The sequence below is a fragment of the Pezoporus wallicus genome, unplaced genomic scaffold (genome assembly GCF_028554395.1).
Source record: "Pezoporus wallicus isolate ANWC-B61680 ecotype Strahan unplaced genomic scaffold, APGP_CSIRO_Pwel_v1 contig_8517, whole genome shotgun sequence".
Taxonomy (NCBI): domain Eukaryota; kingdom Metazoa; phylum Chordata; class Aves; order Psittaciformes; family Psittacidae; genus Pezoporus; species Pezoporus wallicus.
In genome coordinates this window covers 1,343,962-1,367,038 of record NW_026635263.1, presented here as the reverse complement: position 1 = coordinate 1,367,038, position 23,077 = coordinate 1,343,962, and the positions used below count along the sequence as shown (strand labels likewise).

Below are 23,077 nucleotides of genomic sequence, written 5' to 3'. Positions count from 1 at the left end.
CATGTGTGTGCTTTGTGCTGGCTGGGTTGTTGCTCACTTCAGTCTCAAAAAGCCTTTTTAATGCTGGGGTTTTGGTTACCTGCTACTGAAAAAGTAGTAAGGCTTTTTACTTTTTTTTAATGCAAACTCGGGCAGCATTTGTTAAAGACTGCTGAAAAGTTAAGTCTTCTGTTAGTTCTTGTTAGCTGCATCTTATATGTCACATTATTCATGCTGATTGTTTAAACGTTACAACACTTTGTTACTGCAGTTTTACCATAGCTGTAAGGAAATGTTAATCTTAAAATTTTAGTTAGTTAAAGAGAACTTACCTAAATACAAGTATCTTTTTCATTATTATATGTCAATAGCAATGTGTTTTATTACTGAGCTTCATTTAGAGCAACAAGATAGGTGACCCATCAAGTTTAATCTATGGAATGGCAAGAAACAGCCTAAACCTCAAAGTCTTTTCATGTTCTTTGTAGATAAGGTGTAGTTCTTTCCTCATCATAAGCTATTAGTTCTTGTGATGCTGAGATCCTAGGGTGAGTTGCAACCCAAAGTAAGATATGCTCAGTTCTTATTTCAGCTTATGAAACTTCACCATTGCTCTTCAGTTATGCATGCTAGCCTGGTTTTGATGCAGTACAGAAGTACACAAAATCGATTCATTCATCACATGTGGTCCTTGTGTATTTGTGATAAGACAACAGTGTTTGTTAGGCTGTGGAAAGAGGAGGATTCAAAAGGCATTTTAGTTCTTTACTTGAAGCTTTGAAGATTTTCCTAGCTACTTTTCTTTTCAGCTTCTGCTGTGTTTTGCTCCAAGAAATATCAAGTATTTTCTTTCTAGTAATCTGGATTTTAAAACATCAATACTGGCATAATTAAGGTGTTGCTCTTCTGAGAGCCAGCCATGGGGTTTTGTGTGTAGATGTGACTGACATAACTCAGCTGCTGTATGTAAAAACTACTAGAATTCAGAACCAGAAAAAAAATCATGATAATTGAGTAAAACATCCCAAATGATGACAGTATTCAGGGGTTGATACATAAATCTGTATGTCTAGAAGAATGAATATGTCACAGACATGGAGTTTGAGTAATTGAATCCACTTTGCACTCTGGGTGTGCTAGTCCCTACAGTTTCTTCAAACATGGAGAATTCGCTGTATTATTTGTGGTAGTGGGAGAATGCATTTGTGCTTAGAAAGAAAAATAGAAAGCAGAAAGCTAGTGATGAAAGTCATGTTTTCCTTGGCTGAGCCACTTAAAGGGCCTCAAAGGGGCTGCTCTGGAATGTGCTTAGCAAAGGGAGTGAAAGGGAGAGTGTGTAACTGAGCCCAGTTGCCTGTTGTTAAAGTAAAAATAGCATTGGAAATCTTGTTGATCTTCCAGCAATATAAAGTAGAACAGCAGGTGTTGTACAAAAGCTCAAGAACACCTGATCCTCGTGTTAAAGTTAATCATTACATTGTTCTTCCATTACAGCTGAGCCTGCCTCCCTTATCGGGTTGTGGAAGAAAGTGTGTTGAAGGGAGAGGAGATACTGCAGGCCTCAGATTCTTTCTTTTTTGCCTTTGTTATTTGCTTAGGTCTGATGAACAGCATTGTTTTTCCTCAACTGTTAGGACATTGAAGTTCATGAAGCTCAGCAGCTGGCTTCCACCAACACTCAATTTCCCCTAACTAGCTGAAGGTTCCTTCTTGTAGAATAAAACTTTCCATGTAAACTGCTACTCAGCTGGTTATTCCAAGTCAATTAAGTGCACCTCAGCATATTCATTTACAACAAAAGCAAAATGTTTCTATTGTAACAGGAACAAGTTAACTGAGGAAATTATTAGAGAAATTGTATAATAGTAGAGAATGTAGAGAATTGTTTAATTTTGCTTTGTGCTCTGAACCAGCTGCACAAGTCGTATTCTGCTGTGGGGAGTGGGAAGGAGAGTGGCTGCTGCTCTGTTGTGATACTCAGCCACCTATGGAGCAGCATTAATGGGTTCAAAAATAAACATCAGCCCTTGGGAGAGGCAGAAGTGAAAATACTTTGTGTTTAATGTGAGAGATGCCTGTTTTGAACAGCAAATTAAATCTTGATGAGTACCATATTTGAACATGGGAAACAACTTCATGAGGAGTATGGGAAGGCTTCTTGTGCCTCCTTAAGTGCAGTCATAAGATGTTCCCCAGTAATTCAGTCTGATTTGCTTTGCTGGCCATTGTTTGAAGTTATCCAATTGATACTTGTTTCCTTTCCGAATACTATAGCAACATATAACATAAAAGGCTTTAATCTTTTATAAGCTCTTCACCCTCTGGCTCTGAAATATTGATTCTGGGAAGGCAACCATTTATCACCATCAGCAGTGTAGTCTGTAAATTCTGTGTCATTTGTACATTCACTCACAATGGTGGTTGTTTCTTGTTCTACAGAAGCATTTTTCAACCACCCTTTCCTGGATCAGATTTCAACAGTCAAAAAATGTAAGTAGTTTTGTTTTTCCACTTGTGTAAATGATGAATGATGGGGGCTGGAAGGGAGAAAGATGTGCCAAATATCATGCTAAGTGTTTATGAGGCATTGTCCTGACTCTGACTGTTGTTGTGCTCTGTTGAAAGCCTAAGTGTTGAATCCTTTTTTGTATTATGCTAGACTGAAATGTGATACTTATTTACTAGTTCCTTTGACATTTCAACTGAACTTAAAATACCCTTGGTGTCTTTAAGGATATTTAAAAAATACCCTTGTATGTTTAAGTGCTGTGCTTGTAAGCTGTATAAGGGCGTATGAATGAAAAACTGAGGAAATGACTTTGTTTGAAATTCAGCTTTTCGAAATCTCAGTCTCCTATTTTTTTTTTTTTTTCCTCTGGGGTTTCCTCTTCTAGCTTGCCCTGTACCTGTGCCCACATATGCAGGCTCAGTCTCAGGCAGTTCCTGTGGTAGCTCTCCTTCATGCCGTTTTGCTTCTCCTCCAGTAAGTTCTCTGCTTTACAGAACAATCTCTAGAATGTAATTCCTCTAATGTTTAGCCCAGAGCTACCAAATGTTATCTTTCAATTCTGTAAGAGCATGTTTAAGAGCACAGAGCAAGTAATACCCCTCTTCTGCTAGAATTCCATTAACATTTTTGTTCCTTTTTGTTCTGTGTTGTATTTTGTGGGTTTTGTGGTTGTCCTTTGTTAAAGAAGAAAACATACGCATATGAAGTGCTAGAGTAGCAGATTTTTAGATTTGCTAATGTGATTTGCAACGTAATTAATGTTACAGGTAATCTTTGAGTTGGCCTTTTTGGCTAAGGCACCTTACAGTGTTACAAACTAGTAACTTCAATTTTATGAGGTATTTGGAAGAGGTGCATCTGTATCATCAGGAATAATGGAATAAACTTGAACTGTTTAAATTCACAACCTATTTAATATCGAACTGTCTAAATTGACACTACAGGGGTATCTAGTATTTGAAATTTTCAAATTCAAACACAGTTTCTGTTTCTAAATATGTAAATCTTGGGCCTTGTTTTCTTACATTGTTTGGGGGTTTTGTGTGGGGATTTTTTTTGTCAAAGCTAGTGATGACTCTTACTTTAGAAGTGTCATATTCCAAAGAGCAATTCTAAATTCTGAATCACTGGATTTGCAGTTTATTTTTTAACTTTCTTTTTTTCCACCACCCCTCTCCAGTCTCTGCCAGACATGCAGCATATTCAAGAAGAAAACTTGTCTTCACCTCCATTGGGTCCTCCGAACTATCTCCAGGTCTCTAAAGACTCTGCCAGTACCAGTAGTAAGAACTCATCTTGTGACACAGATGACTTTGTTCTTGTCCCACACAATATCTCTTCAGACCACTCGTGTAAGTACCTTCCTTATTTTATATATTAAAACAAGTCCCACTTGTAACATACCTTTATGTTCTGTTATTTTTTGTCTCTCTCTTTTCTAAATGTATGTCAATCACATTGGAATTAATTTCTAGTTTGATTAATGTTTGAAGGGCAACTGTTTGGTACACCTCTATGTCCATCTGGGACATTTTCACCTTCAGCTGAGTAGCCAGATACGGCAAAGATGCCAAGGGGATTGAAAGTCATGGAAAATATTGGGGTCTGGCAGCAGAACAAGAGTCAGTTGTAAACAACTGCTTTTAAGAAGCCCAAGTATCCTCTTAGTGGAGGCAGGCACTTTGTTACTTCCAGGCTAAACTGAACATTTATAGTCTATGCTGTAGAGTTGTAGATAATAAACAAATGCAGGTAAAACCATAAAAAAGTGTTTACCATGAAAGGTGAGATGTCAGACTGGGCTTGTACAGTAGAAAGACTTGGATGTAGCACATTGCCATTTTACAATGTTGTCCAAACCTGAAGTGTCACTAAGAAGCTTCTCAGCTGATTTCTGCATACTGCCACTAACTTGTGGTAAATATTTGACTAAATTAGTGCCTTGATCTTTGAATCTTCTGTCTTCCCCATTTACACTTTTTTGTTGGTGGTCGCAGTTTATGGAAAACTTCTCTATGTTCACAGAAGTTTGCCAGAAGTGGTTATTCTTACAACAGGAATATTGGAAATTTAATTTTATTTAAGATTCTACTTCATGATGTGGGTTTTCAATGTGTTCTTCTGCTCACTGTAGATGATATGCCATTGGGAGCAGCTGGCAGGCGGGCTTCGAGCGAGTTCTTGATGTGTGGAGGGTAGGTGTGCTGAGCTTTATCCAAAAGAAGTCTCATGTTCTAAAATTGATACTGCAGCTGTAGAAGGGGTTGCTGGGGTTTTGGCAGTGATGGGTTTTGCATAGTTGTGTGTCCTTTATCTTAAAGATTAATATGCCAAGTTAAACTTAATGTGAATATGTAAACAGCTTGAATTCAGAAAGCTTTGCTGCAAAGTAGTTTCTCTGATGTGAAGACCTGTCTATTGACAGTGGCTTTTGTCTTCATAGGCAGTCACCATTAACTATTTCTGGAAGCTCAGGAACTGTACAGAAACCATCCTCAGCCTCTTCTCGAAGTACTGCTTCTGGTACAGCTAACAGGTGTGTGATGTAGGCTTCAGGATTTCCTCTCTTTTGAAGAGGTCCTTTTCTACTGTATGGGTGTGTTTTTTTAATTGTGGGTGGCTACTCGAAACTGAACTGAAATAGAAGCTAGACCTGTTTTTTTCCAGGCTCTCTACACTTAAATGCATTCTAACAGCTGACAGTTGCATAGCTAACTTGTGGTTCTGATGCATCCCAAAAGATTTCCTTAAGGAAAGAGAGCATTCTTTTTTCTGTTTAAATTTTGAACTGGTTGAAAGCAGAGACTTCAGAGACATAACTGACTTGTCCTTTTTGGTATTATGAAGCACAGCACAGTCCATTTAGTGGGTCAAGATGTTGAACGCAGTGTACATTTTAAGAGGTAGTTGTGAGAGGAGAGGAACTCGCTAAACCCAGGTTGCCATGGATTTGTGTCTCGTGGCTGGGTTGTCTTGTGTCTGGTAACTGGGTGCAGCTTCTGTGCAAGCAAGTACTGTAAATATTGTGTTTGTGTCTTGCAAGATACTAAAGAAACCACATGAAAGAGCTCAACATGTATTACAGCTTTTCCATCAGCAGGACTGTTAGGAAGTCCTCTTTCATCCACATGGTTGTAGACTGCAGTTCTGCTAGTTTGAAATAGAACTGATATTCATCAGTGGTGCCTGAAATCTTTCCTGTGTTATAATGAAAAATGTGAAGCTCAGTCATGCTGTTTAACTACTCATGTAATATCTAAACAGAAGGATTAGATTTGTCATTTGACCAAGTAATGAATTTCATAATGTTTTCAGTACAAATAGAAAGAGGATGAGTGGCTAAATAGGGAATAAAGCTATTATGTTAGGTGTATTTTTGGCTTATGCTAATACTACAGGGCCGCGAGTCAGCATTATTTGTTTAGAAATGCTTGTCACAAGGAAAGTTTGCTACTTTGTGCTGATCTTTGCGCAGTTTGTGAAATCTGCTGACATGGGCTATCAATACAGCTTTTAGTCTTACCTTTTATGTTTAAGGGCAGATAATGGGGGTGGTTTGTCTTTAAAGATGCATTTGCTCTGGATTGGCTGTGTACAACATATTAGAAATACATTGTCATTTCCTATTTTAAATTGTGTCAGGCATCACAGTTCTTAGACTTACAGGTTTTATGAAAACATAGTCACGTTGTCTGTACATTACTAAGTTAAGAGCTAAACAGTCGTGTGATTAGAAACAGGTGCCTGCTGGTCACACTTTCAGTTTCTGTACTGTAGTAGTTTGATTTAATTACTGGTTGAGTAATTTCAGTAACTAACTGGCTGTTCGGAGCATGGTGTGAAGGAAGCAGCATGTCTGATAGTCTGCAAGGCACTGCTATTGGTTTTTTCTTTCCTGGGAAATGTTCTTTTGTTGTGTGGTTTGGTTATTGTTTGATGGGCTTTTTTGGGGGGTGGGGAGGGGAGGAAGGGAGTGTAGGTTTTTGTTTTGTCTTTTACAAAAGGTTGTGCCCTGTGAAACAGTGATTGGCTCCTCAGACAAATTTCACCCATAGTTAATGATGCTTTAAGTCAAGTAGAAGAAGCTATAACACTTCTCAGACTCCAGCCAGAATGGGCAGAATAGATAGAGGTGGTTAACAGCGAATTTTATTCTCTGGCTCTCAGAGAAACAAGATTTGCATGCAGCACTGCACACATCTGTACTGTGTTTTCTGTAACTAGTAACAAACCACATCAGACTGAGGATGCTGAACCAGAGTTTAGCCTCGGGGCTGAGCTGGGGAGCCCTGAGGTAAGGTCAAATACTGCACCATGCTTCTCCACCATACTGACACAGCATTGCTGCCTACAGTTAGCTCACAGAGCTTGTTTGGGTATACCTACAGGGCTGTGTGAGAGCAGGGGAAGGTGTTTTCCAGGCTGGGTATTTTAAAAGTTGAAGTGTCTTCATAGCCTCCTCCATGTCACTGCCACAGTTTAAAGAACATTTGCTTCCCTTCTTCCAGAGGTCAGGCCTAGGGAGCCTCTGTGTGCTGCCTCAGGGTGTTGTGTTAGTCATAGCAGGCTGGCCCTGTGTGGTTTCCAGTTGTGAAACCTTCCTCTTGTGTGGAAGCTTTTAGGCCTTCCACTGATTGTGTGCTCATGGATAGCTTCCAAATTACTCTGTAGTGTCTAGAAACTGGGTAGGAATAAAAGGACAAAAGTTTGGTTGGTTGTTTTTTTTGTTAAGGCAGTTCTATGTGTATTAGCAAGTAGCATTTCATTCTTGGAGGCAGCAAAGAGTGTAAGACAGAGTCAGAAACCCAGATTCCTGTTCAATGCCATGCAGCCCGGTAGAACTTTTTTTGCATTTCCACTAAGAATTTCTAATCTTTCTCTGAAGAGGTGGTCAATAAAGGACCAGATATTAGACAGATTATCTTCCAAAAAGCCCGTTCATTTGAAATTCTTTCCATTGAATTCTGTCTTCCTTTAAAAGTATTGGTAACTGATTACACTGCAGTGGTTTGATTCCCTTATCAGATAGTATGCTGAGTAAGACAGGTCACTGACACTTGAGTTGAACTTGGGAAGTGCTAATCTGCAGTTTGAGTCTGTGGTTTAATGTTCAGGTGTGTGGTTTTGGTCATTTTGTCAGGGGTTGGTTACATAACATGTTTTCCTTTCGCAAGTTCATGTTGTCTCTTGGGATATCTCTGTGCTTTAGTGGCTTTTGCACACATTCCAGCCCTGCTGCTGAACTTCCTGTTCTTAGTGTGGCGGGTTTTCCTAGAACGCTATTTTGAAGCTTGGTAAACAGAACAAGCAGACTGGCAGGAAGTCAGAGGGATCTCTGGGATGATGAGTGACGAAGTGCTTCAGTTACTTCTGCACTCTCAGCTTGATCTGATACTGGCCAGTATAAGAAAGGCAGGTAGTAATGAACAGTTCCTCATCTTCTCTGAAGTATTAGAGCTAGATTAGGACAAGTATTAGAGCTAGATTAGGATAAGCTGTGATTATACTGCATACAGGGAGTGCAGAAGCAGCTTACTTGCCTGTTTCCTAGATTTTCTTGTAACTTCATCAGTGGTACAGTTCTGAGAGGGACCTGTTCATCTTTATTCACCTCCTGTCTCCACACCTTCCATCTTCAGGCATTGTCAGCCTTCAGTATCCCCCCGCAGCGAAACAGCACCGATCCCAGTTCCCACTCAGCTGCGGAATTACCAGCGCATAGAACAGAACCTCTCCTCTACTGCCAGCCCTGTGTCAAACCCCCACGGATCACCAAGGTGAGTCTGGGGGGTTTAAACTCCTTTTTCTTGATTCTAGTTTGTGTTTGTACCTTGTCAGAGGTCCATGCTTTCTTGCTGATGTCATTTTTTGTTCTGCACAAAAACACACTAAAGACACTTTAACGATAACAAGTAACAGTCCTTCACAGTCTCAAGATTGTTGGATGGGCGCTTGAAATTTTTCATAAAAACAAAAGGACCTTGTTTTTTTACTCAACCCAAGAAGGTAAAAAGATGGAAGTCTTGCTTTTTATTCCTCTTTGTGTATTACATGGCATTACATTATAAACTAGAATGTCAGTAATAAGTTATGTTTTGTTTTCACACGTGTAATGATGATGTGAATGCATTGTTCTGTAGAATATCCAGGCATTTGGGGGGATGCTAGTTAACCAGCTTGTCTATTACAAAGCTCTAGTGTGCCAGACTTATTCCTTGCCTTGTGGTCTACAGAATCTGGATGGTGAAGGTCAAACAGACTGCTTGGAACTCTGGAGATCTTTAAAAAAACAAACTTGTAGTTCCTTGCCTATTTTTTTAAGGATCTCTGATTTTATAGTAGTTGCTACACTTGTGAAAGTGCCGTTCTCTTAAATCATCTGTTTTTAGTTAACCTGACCTATGGACCTGACCCGCTATGAAAACTGTCATAATCTTTGTGGGCATAAAAATGAGCATTTGCAGCAATACATTTCACTTGATTGTAAAACTCAAAATTTGATGACTTGAAAATTAGGAATCCATGTACTAAGGGATATCCAGTTTAATTTTCTCCAGTTAACAGACTATTATGGCATTGAAAGTTAAAAAGTCAGTGTTGAACAAAGGGAATTAAATCTTGTTTGTTTTCAGTATGGGAATCTTAGCTTAAGTTAGTAGCTTAATAAGCTTTACCGTCATAGCTTTTTCTTTAAATGTCAGTATTTTCTTTATCTGATATACTTCTTAGGGGATTCTGAAGCTTATCTCAAGGAACCACGGTTACTGCAGTGTGTGTAACCAGTCTTTTCACCTTGTTAGAGCTGGAGTTGTGAGACGCTCAAATACCAGCCCGATGGGTTTTGTGAAGATGGGCTCCTGTTCTCCAGTGCCAGCTGACACTGCACAGGGTGTTGGGCGCAGGTTATCCACAGGATCTTCTAGACCCTATTCTCCTTCACCACTAGGTAAGCCCATAAATTCTTAGCAGAGAAGGTAAAGTAAAGGTTTATCTGGAACAGTAATTCAGAACACTAATTCTTGCTTGAAATTATCTTAAACCAAAATCCACCCAACCAGGTCACATTTGCAGAAGTAATTTTTGTTACATGATTCACAGAAGTGAACTAACTCGATTTTATTTTGCTTTACCTTTATCTGTAGGTGAAGTATAAAGCGTAAACGCATATTTTTATTTTGTTTGCATAGTTGGAACCATACCTGAGCAGCTTGGACACTGTTGTTGCAGACAGCTTCAAGGACATGAATCAAGGACTAGAAACTTCTCAGGTGAGTGACTTTGGACAGCATAACCGCTACTGTTTTGATAGAGCTTCTAAAGCTTTTTGTGAAGGGAGAGGATAGCCAACATTACATTAGTATGGGTTAATAGGAGACACTGGGTAAGCAGTGCACTGACTTTCTGTAGAAACTTAACCCAGTTGTGGCAGAATCAAGATGCCTTTCCCCATAACTAATTCCCTGCATAGTAAAGGACTAACTAAAATTTCTTTTTCTTGAGATAAAGCAACTCTGGTAATGCCTGTCTTGAAACAGGGGTGGAAGTAGATTATAATGAATGGGAGTAACATACTTCTCAGAATCTGGTTTTGATAGACCAGATCTGTTATGCCAGCCCTCAGAAAAGGGAGGGAGAACTACCAGTGTACAACGTGCAACACATTTTCGTCATTCCCTTGGAAATTGACTGGGATCTGATGTTAGTGTTGCTAAGCATTCAGTAAGCCTTACAAGTCATAAATTATGGCATGCCAGCAGGAGAAGGGAAAAAAAAGATCTGGGAGAAACAGGACTTGTTTTGAGACTTTTAAAGATGGAATTGCACTGTAATGCCAGAAGGATTGGGCATAAGAATATGCAATTCAGCAACACATTCTGCTCTGCGTACATTTTGGGTTCATTTTCTTCTTCTTCTAAAATACTAGTTACGCTCTTTAATTTGACTTTCTAAGAGGGTGTTGAAACTATATTATGGGGTTTTCCCCTATTTTAAACACTTCCCAAAATCATTTTGGGATGAGCCTTCATTTCTTGGAGTAGCCATATTTCATATCTGAGAGTGGTTTCATCCATAGGAGACATTCTGTAACATGTCTCAAAAATTGCCTTCCTAATTGATGTGCCATCGGCAGTCTCGACAAAAGACAAGGAATAAGTGAAGCCACAGATTTTAAATAGCCCCTTCTCTTAAAAAGAAAAGGGGGTGACGTGAAGAGAATACAAAGCAGTATGTTTGTTGCATCTTTTCTTTGGGTAGAATTTTGTAGAGCTTTTGGTTTAGTGCCTTTTGCCAGTATCAAACTGACTTGACATACCAGAGCACTGGTTTTATGGCTGTAAGGTGGTGGGGTTTTTTTAATGTTTCATTTTTTTCATGTATTTCCTTCTTTCTTTTCCTCTTTGACTTTATATCTTAATTTCAGATGAATGCAGTGGTATTTCTATTTGTAAAATACCACAAATTGCAGTGTTTAAATGGCTGTGGGAAGCTGCCTTTTGTTTGTGGGTGACGAGAGGTCATCTGTACTGAGATTTTCTAAGGAGTGAAGATGTCTGTCATAACATAGCTTCTAAACTAATTGAGCTGTTTCTGCTGCCAGTGACAGCAATGGACAAACTTCTAATTCAGAAGCCTTCCTCATGGTGGCAATGACACTAGAACAGTAAGCAGTGAGATTTAAAATTGGTTTCTGAAGTGACAGGTGAGGACTTCCAGTGCTATGAGATAGACAAGCAGAGGGATTTCAAACAAGCAAGTTCTTGGCTGGGAAGTTAATGAGAAATAGACTTGATCTTTGCTGGAGCGGTAAGCAGAAAGGCTGTTCTAAAACATACTGTTTAATGGCGTGGAATGAAATAAAGTAGCTCTTATTCAAAATGTAACTAGCCAAAAGCAGAGGCTTAAGAAGGTTGAAAGATGCCTTGACAGCTGGACACTTTACTGAGCAAACTGCAAGAAGTTTGTGATTTTTGTTTTTCTTTTTTGAGCATACATTTATGAAACAGAGCCTATTTCAGAAGATTGTCTTGGCCAGCTCTTATCTTACATAGTTAATAGGGTTCGTTTTCAGTTTTGCCTTTTTTTTTTTAACATGACTTTATTATGTTTTTAACATGAAATTGTCACTTCAGTGTCAGCTCTTTGAGGTTACTAAGATGGGCATTTTATCTGGGACACTGTGGCCATAAAGCTAAAGTCTGATGTCCTATTGCAGAGTTTCTCATCAGAGACATAGAAATACCACAAGGAATGTGATCCCATTTCAGGTTCCTTATTTTGAAAGAGGGAAGGGCACTTTTGGGTGGGTGAGATGTTCATAAGAGAGGTTTCCCCAAAGCCCTCTATTTAGATGACTGCTTTTAGCTCTTCCATTTCCATTTGTTTTAGGAGAAACTTTACACTCATACTAAATTGTGGACTTGCTTTGTACATAATAAGCTTTCGAAAAAGATTCAGCTGACAGAGTAAAAAGTAGATGACTGCCCAAAGTAATGATCCCAAACTGTTCTATTTGAATTATGTGGTTATTTTTAGTACTTAGTTTTCTTGCAGGAACCATGAGGTGAGCTGCCTTTTGTGTCTCCAAATGAAGTCACTATGTACAAAACAAGCCACTAACATGTAATGTCGCATTCACACACTTGTTTGTACAATCACAATCCCAGTACTTGAGAACCTCTATTCAACCTAGAGCCTTGATGGCTGCACTTGAAATTTCAGTATTGGTTATGCCATTCCTGCTGAATCTAACCACTTTATTTGTCTTGATAGGGGTTGCCAGAGGTACTGCAGTTGCCAGTACAGCTGTCACCTTGAAATCTTGCCTATTTGGCAGCTAAAACATCCAAATAGCCGACAGGCGAAATCCGTTCTCCTTGCCATCTAGGGAGTTAATGATCAAACACAGCTTGCAATGTTTGCAGTCCCATCACCTTGCAGTTTAATGTTGATCTCTGGCATTTTGGGCTTTGTTGATGTGTTTTCCAAGCACTGCAAGAGGAATATTACTTCATTATTTTTCATCCCCACAGGTTCTCCAATACCACCATCTCAGTCTCCGCAGTCACTTCTGATGGGAGCAAGGTTGCAGAGTGCACCTACTCTCACAGATATTTATCAGAACAAGCAGAAGCTCAGAAAGCAGCATTCAGACCCAGTATGCCCATCCTATGCTGGGTATGGATACAGTCACTCTCCACAGCCAAGTAGGCCAGGTAGCCTAGGAACATCGCCTACCAAACATATGGGATCATCACCTAGGAGTTCAGACTGGCTGTTCAAAACTCCATTACCAACCATCATTGGCTCTCCTACTAAGGTTTGTTAAGTTTGCCACTGTCAGTAAAATGTGGTAACACACTGCCTGAAATCATTCCCAGTAATATTTTGGGGGTTCTAACTTTAGTTTTTGTGTGTTTTTGGTCTTGATTCTTAAAGGCAACTGCTCCTTTCAAAATACCTAAAACTCAAGCATCCTCAAACTTGCTGGCCCTGGCTAATCGCCAGGGCTTGGTAGATCCCCCACTGCAGCCTAAAGACATCACTGACCCAAGGGATTTCACACACTTCCACTCAACACAAGGAGGTGAAAAGCAGGCAGGAGAACAGCACAGTAAAACTACCTTTGGCAGGTAGGTATTGTAGTATTTATAACCTGTAAAGCTGGGTAGGTAACTTGGCAGAAGAATGTATGTTGCACACAGCAACTTGGAGGGGAAGCGCATGCAAAAAGTGAGCTGTGAGGAGATGCTGAGGTTTGATGTATACAACAGAAACATTTTGTACTGTGTATAAATATAGCATGGACTTCCTGAAGTGTTTTGTGTTGCTATCTAGTTCTCTTTCATTTTGATTATCTGAATCTGGAATTTCAGTGCCTCTTTGAAGCCTGCTCAGTTTTTGATTGAAAATTTATATGATAAAATTTGCAGTAAATTTTTTTTTAAGAGAAGAGGGTGTCTTTGTTTTTATAGTTAGCTCTGCTTCAGTAGGTCCATGATGAACAGCGAGTTTTCAAGCCTTTCTGTACTTTGAAGAATTCCCTTATAATACCAAGAATCTGAAAGTCATCCTTAGTTGCAGGTTAGATAGGAGGATCTCACTGAAGAACTTTTGTTGTGAATTCATAACATTTTTTCTGTCTAGGTCTGTTAGTACTGGGAAGCTCTCAGATCAACAGGTAAAGACTACCCTTGGTGGCCAGTTATATCAAGGCAGCACAGACAGCCTCAATACGGAGCGACCAATGGATACAGGTAAGAAACAGATGGATACATCCAGGCTTTCATGTGCTAGGTTTTTTATGGAGTACCAGCTAGTTGCAGTTCTGCTTCCAGCTTCAGTAATTGGCTCTGACAATTTTTAGGCTCAGTACAGCAGGGTGGGTTTTTTTCTAATCTTTAAGAGGGGATATGTTCCATTTCTTTAACATAGCTTTAAAAATAACAGAGACATGAAAATAGCTATTTCTGTGCTAAACAGAAATATCTTAACTGCCTCTACTGGCTAGAAGGGTTTGGGATTTTTTCTATGTTTCGTTTTATTTTTAATCCCACATTTTGTGGTTGTTTCATTTCCTAATTACACCCTGTTTTCATATGAAAGACAGTTTATGTAATTCTGGGTCATTTCTTCTTTTTTCTCCTCCCTCCCCCAGCTTATCCCTTGCCACAAGTGGTCAACAGAAGTTCTCACCTTGTTTTTGAGCAGATAGAAGGAGTTCTGCAGACAGGGCTGGTCTTCAGCCTACAGACCTGTCATGGTCTGTGTCTGAAATTTTTCTGTTGTATCTTTTGCTGCAGGACTGGTGGTGTCCTCAGGCTCGCAGAGAGCCTCTGTTGCTCTTTTCTAGGTGAGACCAGAGCAGAGCGACATTAAAAGATACGTGTAGGCTGCATCTTGTCTCTTGTGTATCCCCAAGGCTGTTCACTCAGCTTGTTTTATTTGCTGTCAGAACTTCTAACTAGTCCAAATCTTGGATCTGCATCCAAGCATGTAGTGCTGCAGTGCTCCAATTTGTTGCATGTAATTACTTGATTATATGTAATAGGGACTAATTTGCTGAAATTCTCTTTTCCAGCTCCAGCGGGAGCCTATGGAATTGCAATGGCACCTCCTTCCATGGGAAGCGGGGCAAGTTCTCGGGCTGTCATGTTTACTGTTGGGTCCCCTCCAAGCAGCGCTACCCCTCCTACCTGCACCCATATGGTCCTCAGAACAAGAACCACCTCAGGTAAAACTTCCCTTACTAGTCTGGACTGTTCTCAAACGCAATATTTGGGCTCTCCCAATTCTTGGGCCGGTAACCTGATGACTGCCTTGCACAGCAGGTGCAAATCCTCTGGGCCATAGTGTAAAAGTAGTCTGAAAAGTAGCGATTAATGTCAGATGAATTCTGCCCTTTTTTTCTCCTAAAGAGATGGCGAGAGGCATAGGTTTACAGCACAGCAGTGTGTAACTTGTGTATACAGCTTTACTCCACCACAGGAAACGTAATAGATCTCTGTGACAAAGGTGGAAAGGAAAAGTTGGATTTCTGATTCTGCTTTTTTGCCTGCTGCCGTGCATTGTACCAGAAACAGCACGCAAGCAGTGTGAGCTGACTGCATTTGGGCATGCATCAGCTATGTTGCCAGATATCAAGGACCTCAAGGTAAAGGCTATCATCTATCTGTTCAGGATGATCAGGAGTGTGCAGCACTGTGCTTTTGTGAACTATAGCACAACCTTCAGTCTGTACTGTTGGACTCTGCCTTGGAATCCTTGTCAGCCATTCCCAGAATCTGTGTTATCAATTGTCACTGTTCATTGTGGTGTAGCCTTTGCATTCTCCACAGACTGATGTAAGGACCGATCAGGAGAGCTTCCCAAGAGTGAATCTGTGCTGGCTATTGATTTGTCGTTTGCAATCAACTGCAGCCCCAGCGCTGCGAGATGGAACAACCTATTAGACTGAATGTGTGTGTTGTTTTTCTTGTAGTTGGATCAAACAGTTCTGGAGGGTCTCTCTGCTCTACTAGTGGCCGTGTATATATGGGCTCTCCTCCTGGTATTTATATGGGCTCTTCTCCTCCGGGAGCCGAGGCAGCTCCAAGTCTGAAGTACATGCCTTATGGTACTTCGCCTCCCAGCTTAGAGGGCTTTATCACTTTTGAAGCTCCTGAATTGCCTGAGGAAACTTTAATGGAGGTATAGAAAAAAAATAAAAATTAATGTTTTATAATGTGTAATGCTGCTAAAACAGAGACATGGTAAAAACAGGACTGTTCAGTGCACTTCGTAGCTTCCTCTTCACTGTCTCACATGTTCCTTTATAAGATCTTGAAAATATTCCTGTCTCAATAGTGACCAGTTTCTCTTTAGTCATTATTCCTGGCATATTATGTATTTGAATAGGTAACCAAAGGAAAATGGTTGCTTTTGTTCACCAGAGCCTTCCAAAGAGGCCTCTGTTTTAATGCCAAGTCTCTGGACGTGGGTGCTGACAGTAGCAATATCCCTCTGGGCATTGCTTTTAGCTGCTGCTTCACAGTCGGTGGATGACGTTAAATCCTACTTGTGGGAAGAGTGTCCTATATGTTGGGGTTTTTTTTAATGTGTGGAGGAGTGACACTTTAAGAACACAAATCGGGGCGGTCTTTCACCAGACTGCTATCCTTAGGCTGTAAATTTCTCAAGACAGATTGCTGTTCTGTTTTCTCATTCACATCTTGCTGGAAAGGGTTTGGGTCCCTATTGAATCTATTGACTGCTTGACAGTACACTGTATTCTTCCCACAGATAGAGTTAAAATGAATTAAGATCTGTATTACTAACTAAAAGATATAAATATTGCTAAGACATGTTTCATTAGTTTTGAAGGCTAACTTGGGGTTTTTTTGAGCAGAGACTATGCATGTGTTACCTATTTTAGTCACCAAGAAGCAGTTTGGTATTAGCTCCAATTGAAGCTGTTTAGTTTAAAGTGTAAACTTTGGTTTTAAACAGCCACCTTCTAACACAGTGTAATTCTAGATCTAACTGTAAATTAAAAGTGAAGCAGATAAGTATGAAGCTTCAGATCAGTTCTTTTGTAGTTATCAAGTCTGTTTAATAAAAGCCAAATGTTCCTCTTGGCTTCTCCTACAAGTGCCGAGCATGCTTTTGGGTTGCTGATAATATAATAACAAGTATTATGTCCCACTTGTGATTCCTTCAGTTGCTTGGGTTTCAACAAACATAGAACTCTATGTCCCAGTTTCTTTGGCTTTTTTGAAAAACTCTTAAGTATAAGCTACAGTATCTTGACATTATCAACAAAGAACAAGTTAATATCTGTTGATTTGGACCCATTTGATTCTGTAGTTCTTACTTCTGGCTCTACTGCAATGTGATTTATGCATAGAACTGACATACCAAGAAACCCTCAAATGATTTGCAAGAGTTTTAAGTGTACTTGTTTGTCTTTGGCTTAATGGTTAAATTGTTGTCATCTTTCCCTCTGACAGAGAGAACATACAGATACACTACGTCATCTAAACATGATGCTGACATTTACAGAATGTGTTCTGGATCTCACAGCAGTACGAGGAGGAAACCCAGACCTGTGTACTTCTGCAGTATCACTGTACCAAATCCAAGAGAGCATAGTTGTTGATCAGATCAGCCAGCTAAGCAAAGAATGGGGGTAAGTATGTGGTCAAATAGTATTAAGAGAACTAGTGAATATTGAATACATTCAAAATGTATGCAAACTATGCCCGTTTTGTTGAGAGTGATTGTTTTGCTGTCTAGAATCTTCTATAGGAATAAGTTTTTAGCAATGAAGACAAATGAGAAAGAGCAAAGGATAGAGAGACATTTGCTAGCAGACAAATAAAAAAGAAGTGTTTTCTAGCATGCCACATAAGTTGGGGAAATGGTGAAGAGTTCAGGCTTGAGGTACAGCCCTGCATTTCTAACCTTGGGAGTCTGTGTATCAGCATCTGTCAGATCTGAATCCTCATCTGTTTGTGTTGACCGGGCTGAAGCAGTAGCACTGTGGTGGAGGTTGGGAAAGAGGAAGGAGTGTCCAACTTTGACCTTTTTTTCCAGTGGGACTGATCAGCCCTAATACAAAATCAAAGAGAAATACGAGAATTTTGGAGTGGTGGGAAAGGGCAGTTCCACTTCCTGCTTGCTTTCGGGGGGGGAGCAACAAAAATGCCCTGCAAAGTGTTTGCTTTTCACAACTGAGAATTCCAGGGGCATAGGAAATGACACTGCAAGAAAAGTACACCCAGTCACTTGTGGTAAGACGTTGACCTCGGGCATTTAGTCCTCACAAATAAGTGTTCTTTTTAAAAATGTCTACATTAAAGCAGTTTGTATTTGCTGCTGCAGCTACTAGATGAGCAGATGTACTCTTCAACCCGTGACAGCCTGTTTGTGAAGGGAAGAGAGGGGTGGAGTTGCATTTTAAACATCTGTCTTCCTCTTCTGCTGCTGCTGGGTCCTGTGTAGGGCTGTGATTTAAAGTGGTGTCTGCCCATGGCTTGAATGTGTTCAAAAAAGGTGTGTTGGTACATAATTACTTATTTTTCCCCCCTCCCTAGACAAGTAGAGCAGCTGGTGTTGTACATGAAAGCTGCCCAGCTGCTCGCATCTTCTCTGCATCTTGCCAAAGCACAGGTCAAATCGGGGAAGCTGAACCCATCCACTGCTGTTAAGCAAGGTAGATGCAACATAATCTAGTTTGCTTTGCTTGTGAATTTTCTTCACTGATAGGTCACTCAGAAAGCTTAAATTACAACATGTTTGTTTTCTTCAGTACAAGAGATAATGTATGATTGCACAGTTCGGATAATAAACAAAGGTACAGCTAGAAACTATTAAGAAATGGGCAATTACTAACTTGAAATGGAAATTATTTGATATATACCTAATTTGTAGAAGTAAAAATTTGATATATATCTAATTTGTAGAAGTAAATAAACATTAAAAGCTCAAGTTTAAACAGATTGACTTTGCTAGTGCTGGGAAGACCTGAATTTAGGCTATGCTGTTTGGTTGATTTATTTTGTTTTAATTTCTTCTTACCTTTCCTCCAGTTGTGAAAAGCCTCAATGAGAGATACAAGTTCTGTATTGGCATGTGCAAGAAACTGACTGAAAAGTTGAATCGTTTCTTTTCGGACAAGCAGAGGTTCATTGATGAAATCAACAGTGTAACTGCAGAGAAACTCATCTACAGCTGTGCTGTAGAAATGGTTAAGTTACTCCTTTTACCTAAATGATAGGACATTAAGATTAATTGCTTCCTTCTCTCTGCATCACCAGAAAATAGAATGTATGTTTCCAGCATTCTGTTCATGGTAATCTCTGTTAGTTTTTCACTCTCTTTCCTGCCCTGCCTTAACTGTGGCTATAAAGTTCCTGGCAGATACTGCTTCTCAGGGACATTTCCGCTACATCAGCACATTTGGTACAAAACCACTAGGAAATGAACTCCTAAGCCACACAGCTCTGTGTGCTGCAGTCTCCTCCAATAAGGCTTAGTAAAGCACAGAAGCAACAGAAGTAGCTTCATCAATCTACCAGGTTAATCTGAAGAACATCAGCCTGTCCATACAAAGCAAAAACAGTAGGAAAAAATGTGGAAGCTTTTTTTGTGTAATTGATAAACTTTTTATCTGTTATGGAGCAGAGGCAGTAACCACACAAGGAACTTAACTGCTTTTGTGATGAGAGGGAAGTCTTTTTAACACAGGTGTCACACGCAAGACAGTGGCAAATACTGTGGTTAACCCTTATAATGGTGCGGTCATGCACAAGTTGTCTTCTTTGCAAGAGAATGCGGGTGTAAGAACAAGCATATTTATTCATGTGTTGTTGTAACACATGTAAACCAAAAAGATCAGAAAGTGCTGTTATAGTTTATATGTGCAGAATACACTTAATACAGCACGGGTGCTGTATTCTCTCAGACTTTGTTTTGTTATCTCACAGTTATAAAAACAGATCAGCTACATTAAGGTTCAAAAATCATTCCATTTGAATTTTTCGTTTCATTATTTGCCTGACGCAGTTTATGTAACTGAATCTTCTGAATGATTGCAGGTTCAGTCAGCAGCTCTGGATGAGATGTTTCAGCAAACTGAAGATATTACATATCGATACCACAAGGCAGCCTTGCTGCTGGAAGGACTGACTAAAATACTGCAAGACCCTGCAGATATAGAAAATGTACACAAGTGTAAGTTCAGATTGAATCATGAAAATATTGACAACTGCATGGAATTAATGCATTGTAAAATAACACTGGAGTCATCACCTATTTGTCACCTCTCTCTGCAGATAAATCTAGCATTGAGCGAAGGCTTTCTGCACTTTGCTGTAGTACAGTGGCTGTATATGAGCAGTAGAAATATCCCAAGGACCAGATGGTGTGAACATACGGGACCACATCAGTGATACTGCACTTTTTTCACTACAGCTTAATTGTTGTTCTTCTTCTGCCCCGTGTGGAAGATGATTCTTTCATTTCTGTGGTGACTACCAAAGAAACAGCAGCATTATTCAAAGAGGAGAAATTCCAAAAGTACACTTGCCTTACTGATCCAGCAGCTCCGTTTTCTTCCTAGCAACAGAATTTAAGAGTCTCTCTTCACATTTCAAACTGATCCTTGTACGTGTGCTTTGGACTTGAATGATCAGGGGTTTGGGTGTTTTTTTTTCCTCATGAGGTTTATAGTGAGTGGATCCTTCTGCATCAGGTACAAAAAGACATTTCCCTCGGGAGATTCCCTCAAATGTTTGTGAAAAATATTTTTAAGTTGTCAGTAAAATGTGGCAGAGTGGATTTGGGAAACCCTAACTATGTGCAAGTGCTGATTGAAGGGGCTAAGCTGGCTTGTATTGGAGCTCACATGTTGTAAACGTGGCTCAGCTTGTTATATGAAGGGATGACGAGGAAGTGCTCCTTTACACAGGGGAAAGATGGTCATGGAAGAAATTGTGCTCCATCTGTGTAACATCCCCAGTGGGTTTTCAGCTGATGTGGATACAATTTGATGATCTTCTTCCAAAATATTTTGTTTTGCACTAATTTACTAAAGCAACTGTATATTCATTTTTGAAGAACTATGTTAAAAAATTAGAGAAAGAAGGCACAATGGACTAGGCTGAATTTCATTTCAGTGTACATAAAATTCTTTTCAGAATTTCAAATGTAGCTTCTAGAAGACTTTCAGACAAACTGTAAAAACTTGTATTCATGTGAGCCTTTCCATTTTATACCTATTTGTCTAATACTTGAGTAACTACTGGTCTGGACTTTTCTCAGTAATAGCAATGTTGAGTTGCTGGTTGTTTGCTTTTTATATAGATTTGGTTGCATCTTTTATTGTGCATGCAATACGTGCATTAATGCCTGCAGTCTCTAGGGATGTAATGACAGTTCTCTGTAGTTTGTTTCTTGGGCAGTATTACAAGAAATACTGTAAACTGAAAGGTTCTGCAAGGAACCATGCAAAACCAGAAAATAATGTTGGAGTTTGAGATGCTGATAACTTGATGTAGAATATCTACATACAGTGTGTGTGAAAAATCAGGATTATTATGTGTGCATTCTGGGGGAGAGGTGGGAAGCTTCATTTAGCCTTATAGGCATTATCATTTCAAGCATCCCATGAGATCATCAGGGCAGTGATTTGCAAAGTATTTAGGCAGATCAGCTTCTCTGGAAATGGTTCCTATACTTTATCTTGGGGACGTTTTTTTTTGTTACTCAGCTGCTTGAATACTTGAATAAACCATTCTCCAGGACAAAAATCATTTTAATCCTCTTAAACACAGTGATCTGAATTATTTGACAAAGTTGTACAGGGCTTACACATCAAAATACTGTTTCAGTGTTTGGATAACCATGTGTTTCCTTTACTTTGACAGAGTAATGTACTTTTTACCTTATTTATCTGTATGAAAATCCAACAGTTAATTTGAAAGTGTTTGTTTATATAATGTTTGTATTTTTAGGTCTTTAATACGGTGTTTCTACCTCTCCTTTGTAATTGCATGCATTATTCTTGAAACTAGGTAATAACTCACTGAACTGTTGCGTAACAAATAGCCTTTTTATTATGGCCTGTATAAATGTATATTAAGGTAAAAATAAATACTGACACTAGAAGTGTTTCTATGGTAAAACTGACTTTCTGTGTCTCTATAACCAAAAGCCAGTGGTGTTAAACCAGCCTGTGCTTGGCTGGTTAAACCAGTTGCTGAATGTTCCCCTTAGCGCTTGGATGTGCCACCAGGGCAGGATGGGGCAACTTGCTCGAGTTTGTTATCTCTGGATAGCTCTGGCACAAAGTGTCCCTGAGTTTGTTTTCCATGGCTTCAGCAAAACAATTTACCCTGCTTTTTTTAGTTATTCTTTTAAACTTGGATTTGAAAACAAATATGCTAAGTAGGTTCCTGGGTAACAGCTGTATGTTCTTTCAACAAGGTGCTTAGTTGTTGCCTCTAGCAAAGAAGAGCTGTCTGGGCTGCCAAAACAGCGTATAGAGAGCGGATTGACAAAAACTGGCAGTAAGTTACAATTTCTATCTAAGCTTTACAAAAAACAGGTTTTGCCCCCTTGTAACCAGTATCCTCTCCCCAGCCAAGGTGTGCTGTGGTAGCCTGTGTGTGGCTGTTGTGTTCTTTAGTTGTACCATCTCCCAGTTAATTATTTTAAGAAACCCCTACGCTTTTTGACTAGCACATGAAGAGGATGAGGAAGAAGTGAGCAATGAATGCTAATGATATGTCTGAACACAGATCTAGAAACAAAGCAAAAGCCTTAATGCACAAGTCTAGGAGATAGGCGGCTTTTCCTAGGAACTCACTGGTTTTTGTTGCCTTTCTTTTTTTCCTCAGGAATCAAGCTCATTCTCCTTCCACTCTTGCCAGCAAGACTACAGCTGCACAAACAGGAGAGGAAGAAAAGGCCTATTCTTGTTCGCTGTTTTCAGGAGGAGGGGACCAATGTTCATGGCCTGTCTTTCTGCATAAACTCATTCTACAAAGATCCTGAAGCTGTCCTCTGTCTTCAGCTCTCTGTGCTGAATAGGAGGTGCTTGTTTCTACCACACACTTTTTTCTCAGCCTTTGATAGAACTTGAAAGGAGATACTGGATGTGCTTTTCTAGTTCAGCTCTCTAGCATCTACTCAAGAGCACCATGTTCTGTACTTGTTCCACTCTCTCCACAGTGTATAATATAGACTGAAGAATCTAAACCATGTTTTGATTCTGACATTTGCTGCTTTTTATAAGCAAGAAGTTGAACTCCCCCTGAGCCCTTCCTCTGATACAGTGGATGAAATCCACGTAATTTAACATGCAACTAAGATACTACAAAGTATTGAAAAGCATTTTTCAGTTGAGAGGTGTGAATTGTTCTTGGGAGTCACTAGGTTCTGCATAGTTCTTGCTACAGCCGTATCCAGGTATTGCCATTGTCACCTCTGGGTTCAGAGGCAGTAGCAGTTGTGATCCACTGGTGTCACAGCACTGTGCCATGCACAGCCCAGCTGTACCGAAGAGGGAAGTTTCCTTTTTTTATCTCTACAGCAAGTAAAGTGGGATAC

The 23,077-nt window shown here is 39.7% G+C and overlaps 1 protein-coding gene across 2 annotated transcripts in view; it reads left to right on the top strand.

The window, feature by feature from the left end:
• The window catches only part of ULK2 (unc-51 like autophagy activating kinase 2), a 40,637-nt gene extending 18,986 nt beyond the window's left edge, over positions 1–21,651 (top strand). Inside the window, exons 11-28 of one of the 2 annotated variants that reach the window (XM_057416067.1) lie at positions 2,419–2,469; positions 2,874–2,962; positions 3,669–3,840; positions 4,623–4,683; positions 4,932–5,024; positions 8,128–8,265; positions 9,289–9,434; positions 9,676–9,756; positions 12,520–12,806; positions 12,926–13,119; positions 13,634–13,743; positions 14,568–14,720; positions 15,468–15,676; positions 16,975–17,153; positions 18,061–18,179; positions 18,556–18,713; positions 19,564–19,699; positions 19,801–21,651. In XM_057416067.1, coding sequence (XP_057272050.1) covers positions 2,419–2,469; positions 2,874–2,962; positions 3,669–3,840; positions 4,623–4,683; positions 4,932–5,024; positions 8,128–8,265; positions 9,289–9,434; positions 9,676–9,756; positions 12,520–12,806; positions 12,926–13,119; positions 13,634–13,743; positions 14,568–14,720; positions 15,468–15,676; positions 16,975–17,153; positions 18,061–18,179; positions 18,556–18,713; positions 19,564–19,699; positions 19,801–19,868 — 2,444 coding nt within the window. In that variant the 3' untranslated portion in view covers positions 19,869–21,651. Of the gene's footprint in view, positions 1–2,418; positions 2,470–2,873; positions 2,963–3,668; positions 3,841–4,622; positions 4,684–4,931; positions 5,025–8,127; positions 8,266–9,288; positions 9,435–9,675; positions 9,757–12,519; positions 12,807–12,925; positions 13,120–13,633; positions 13,744–14,567; positions 14,721–15,467; positions 15,677–16,974; positions 17,154–18,060; positions 18,180–18,555; positions 18,714–19,563; positions 19,700–19,800 lie in introns of those variants that run through there. The other variant, XM_057416077.1, reaches the window with a different exon arrangement.
• The last annotated feature ends 1,426 nt before the right edge of the window (positions 21,652–23,077 follow it).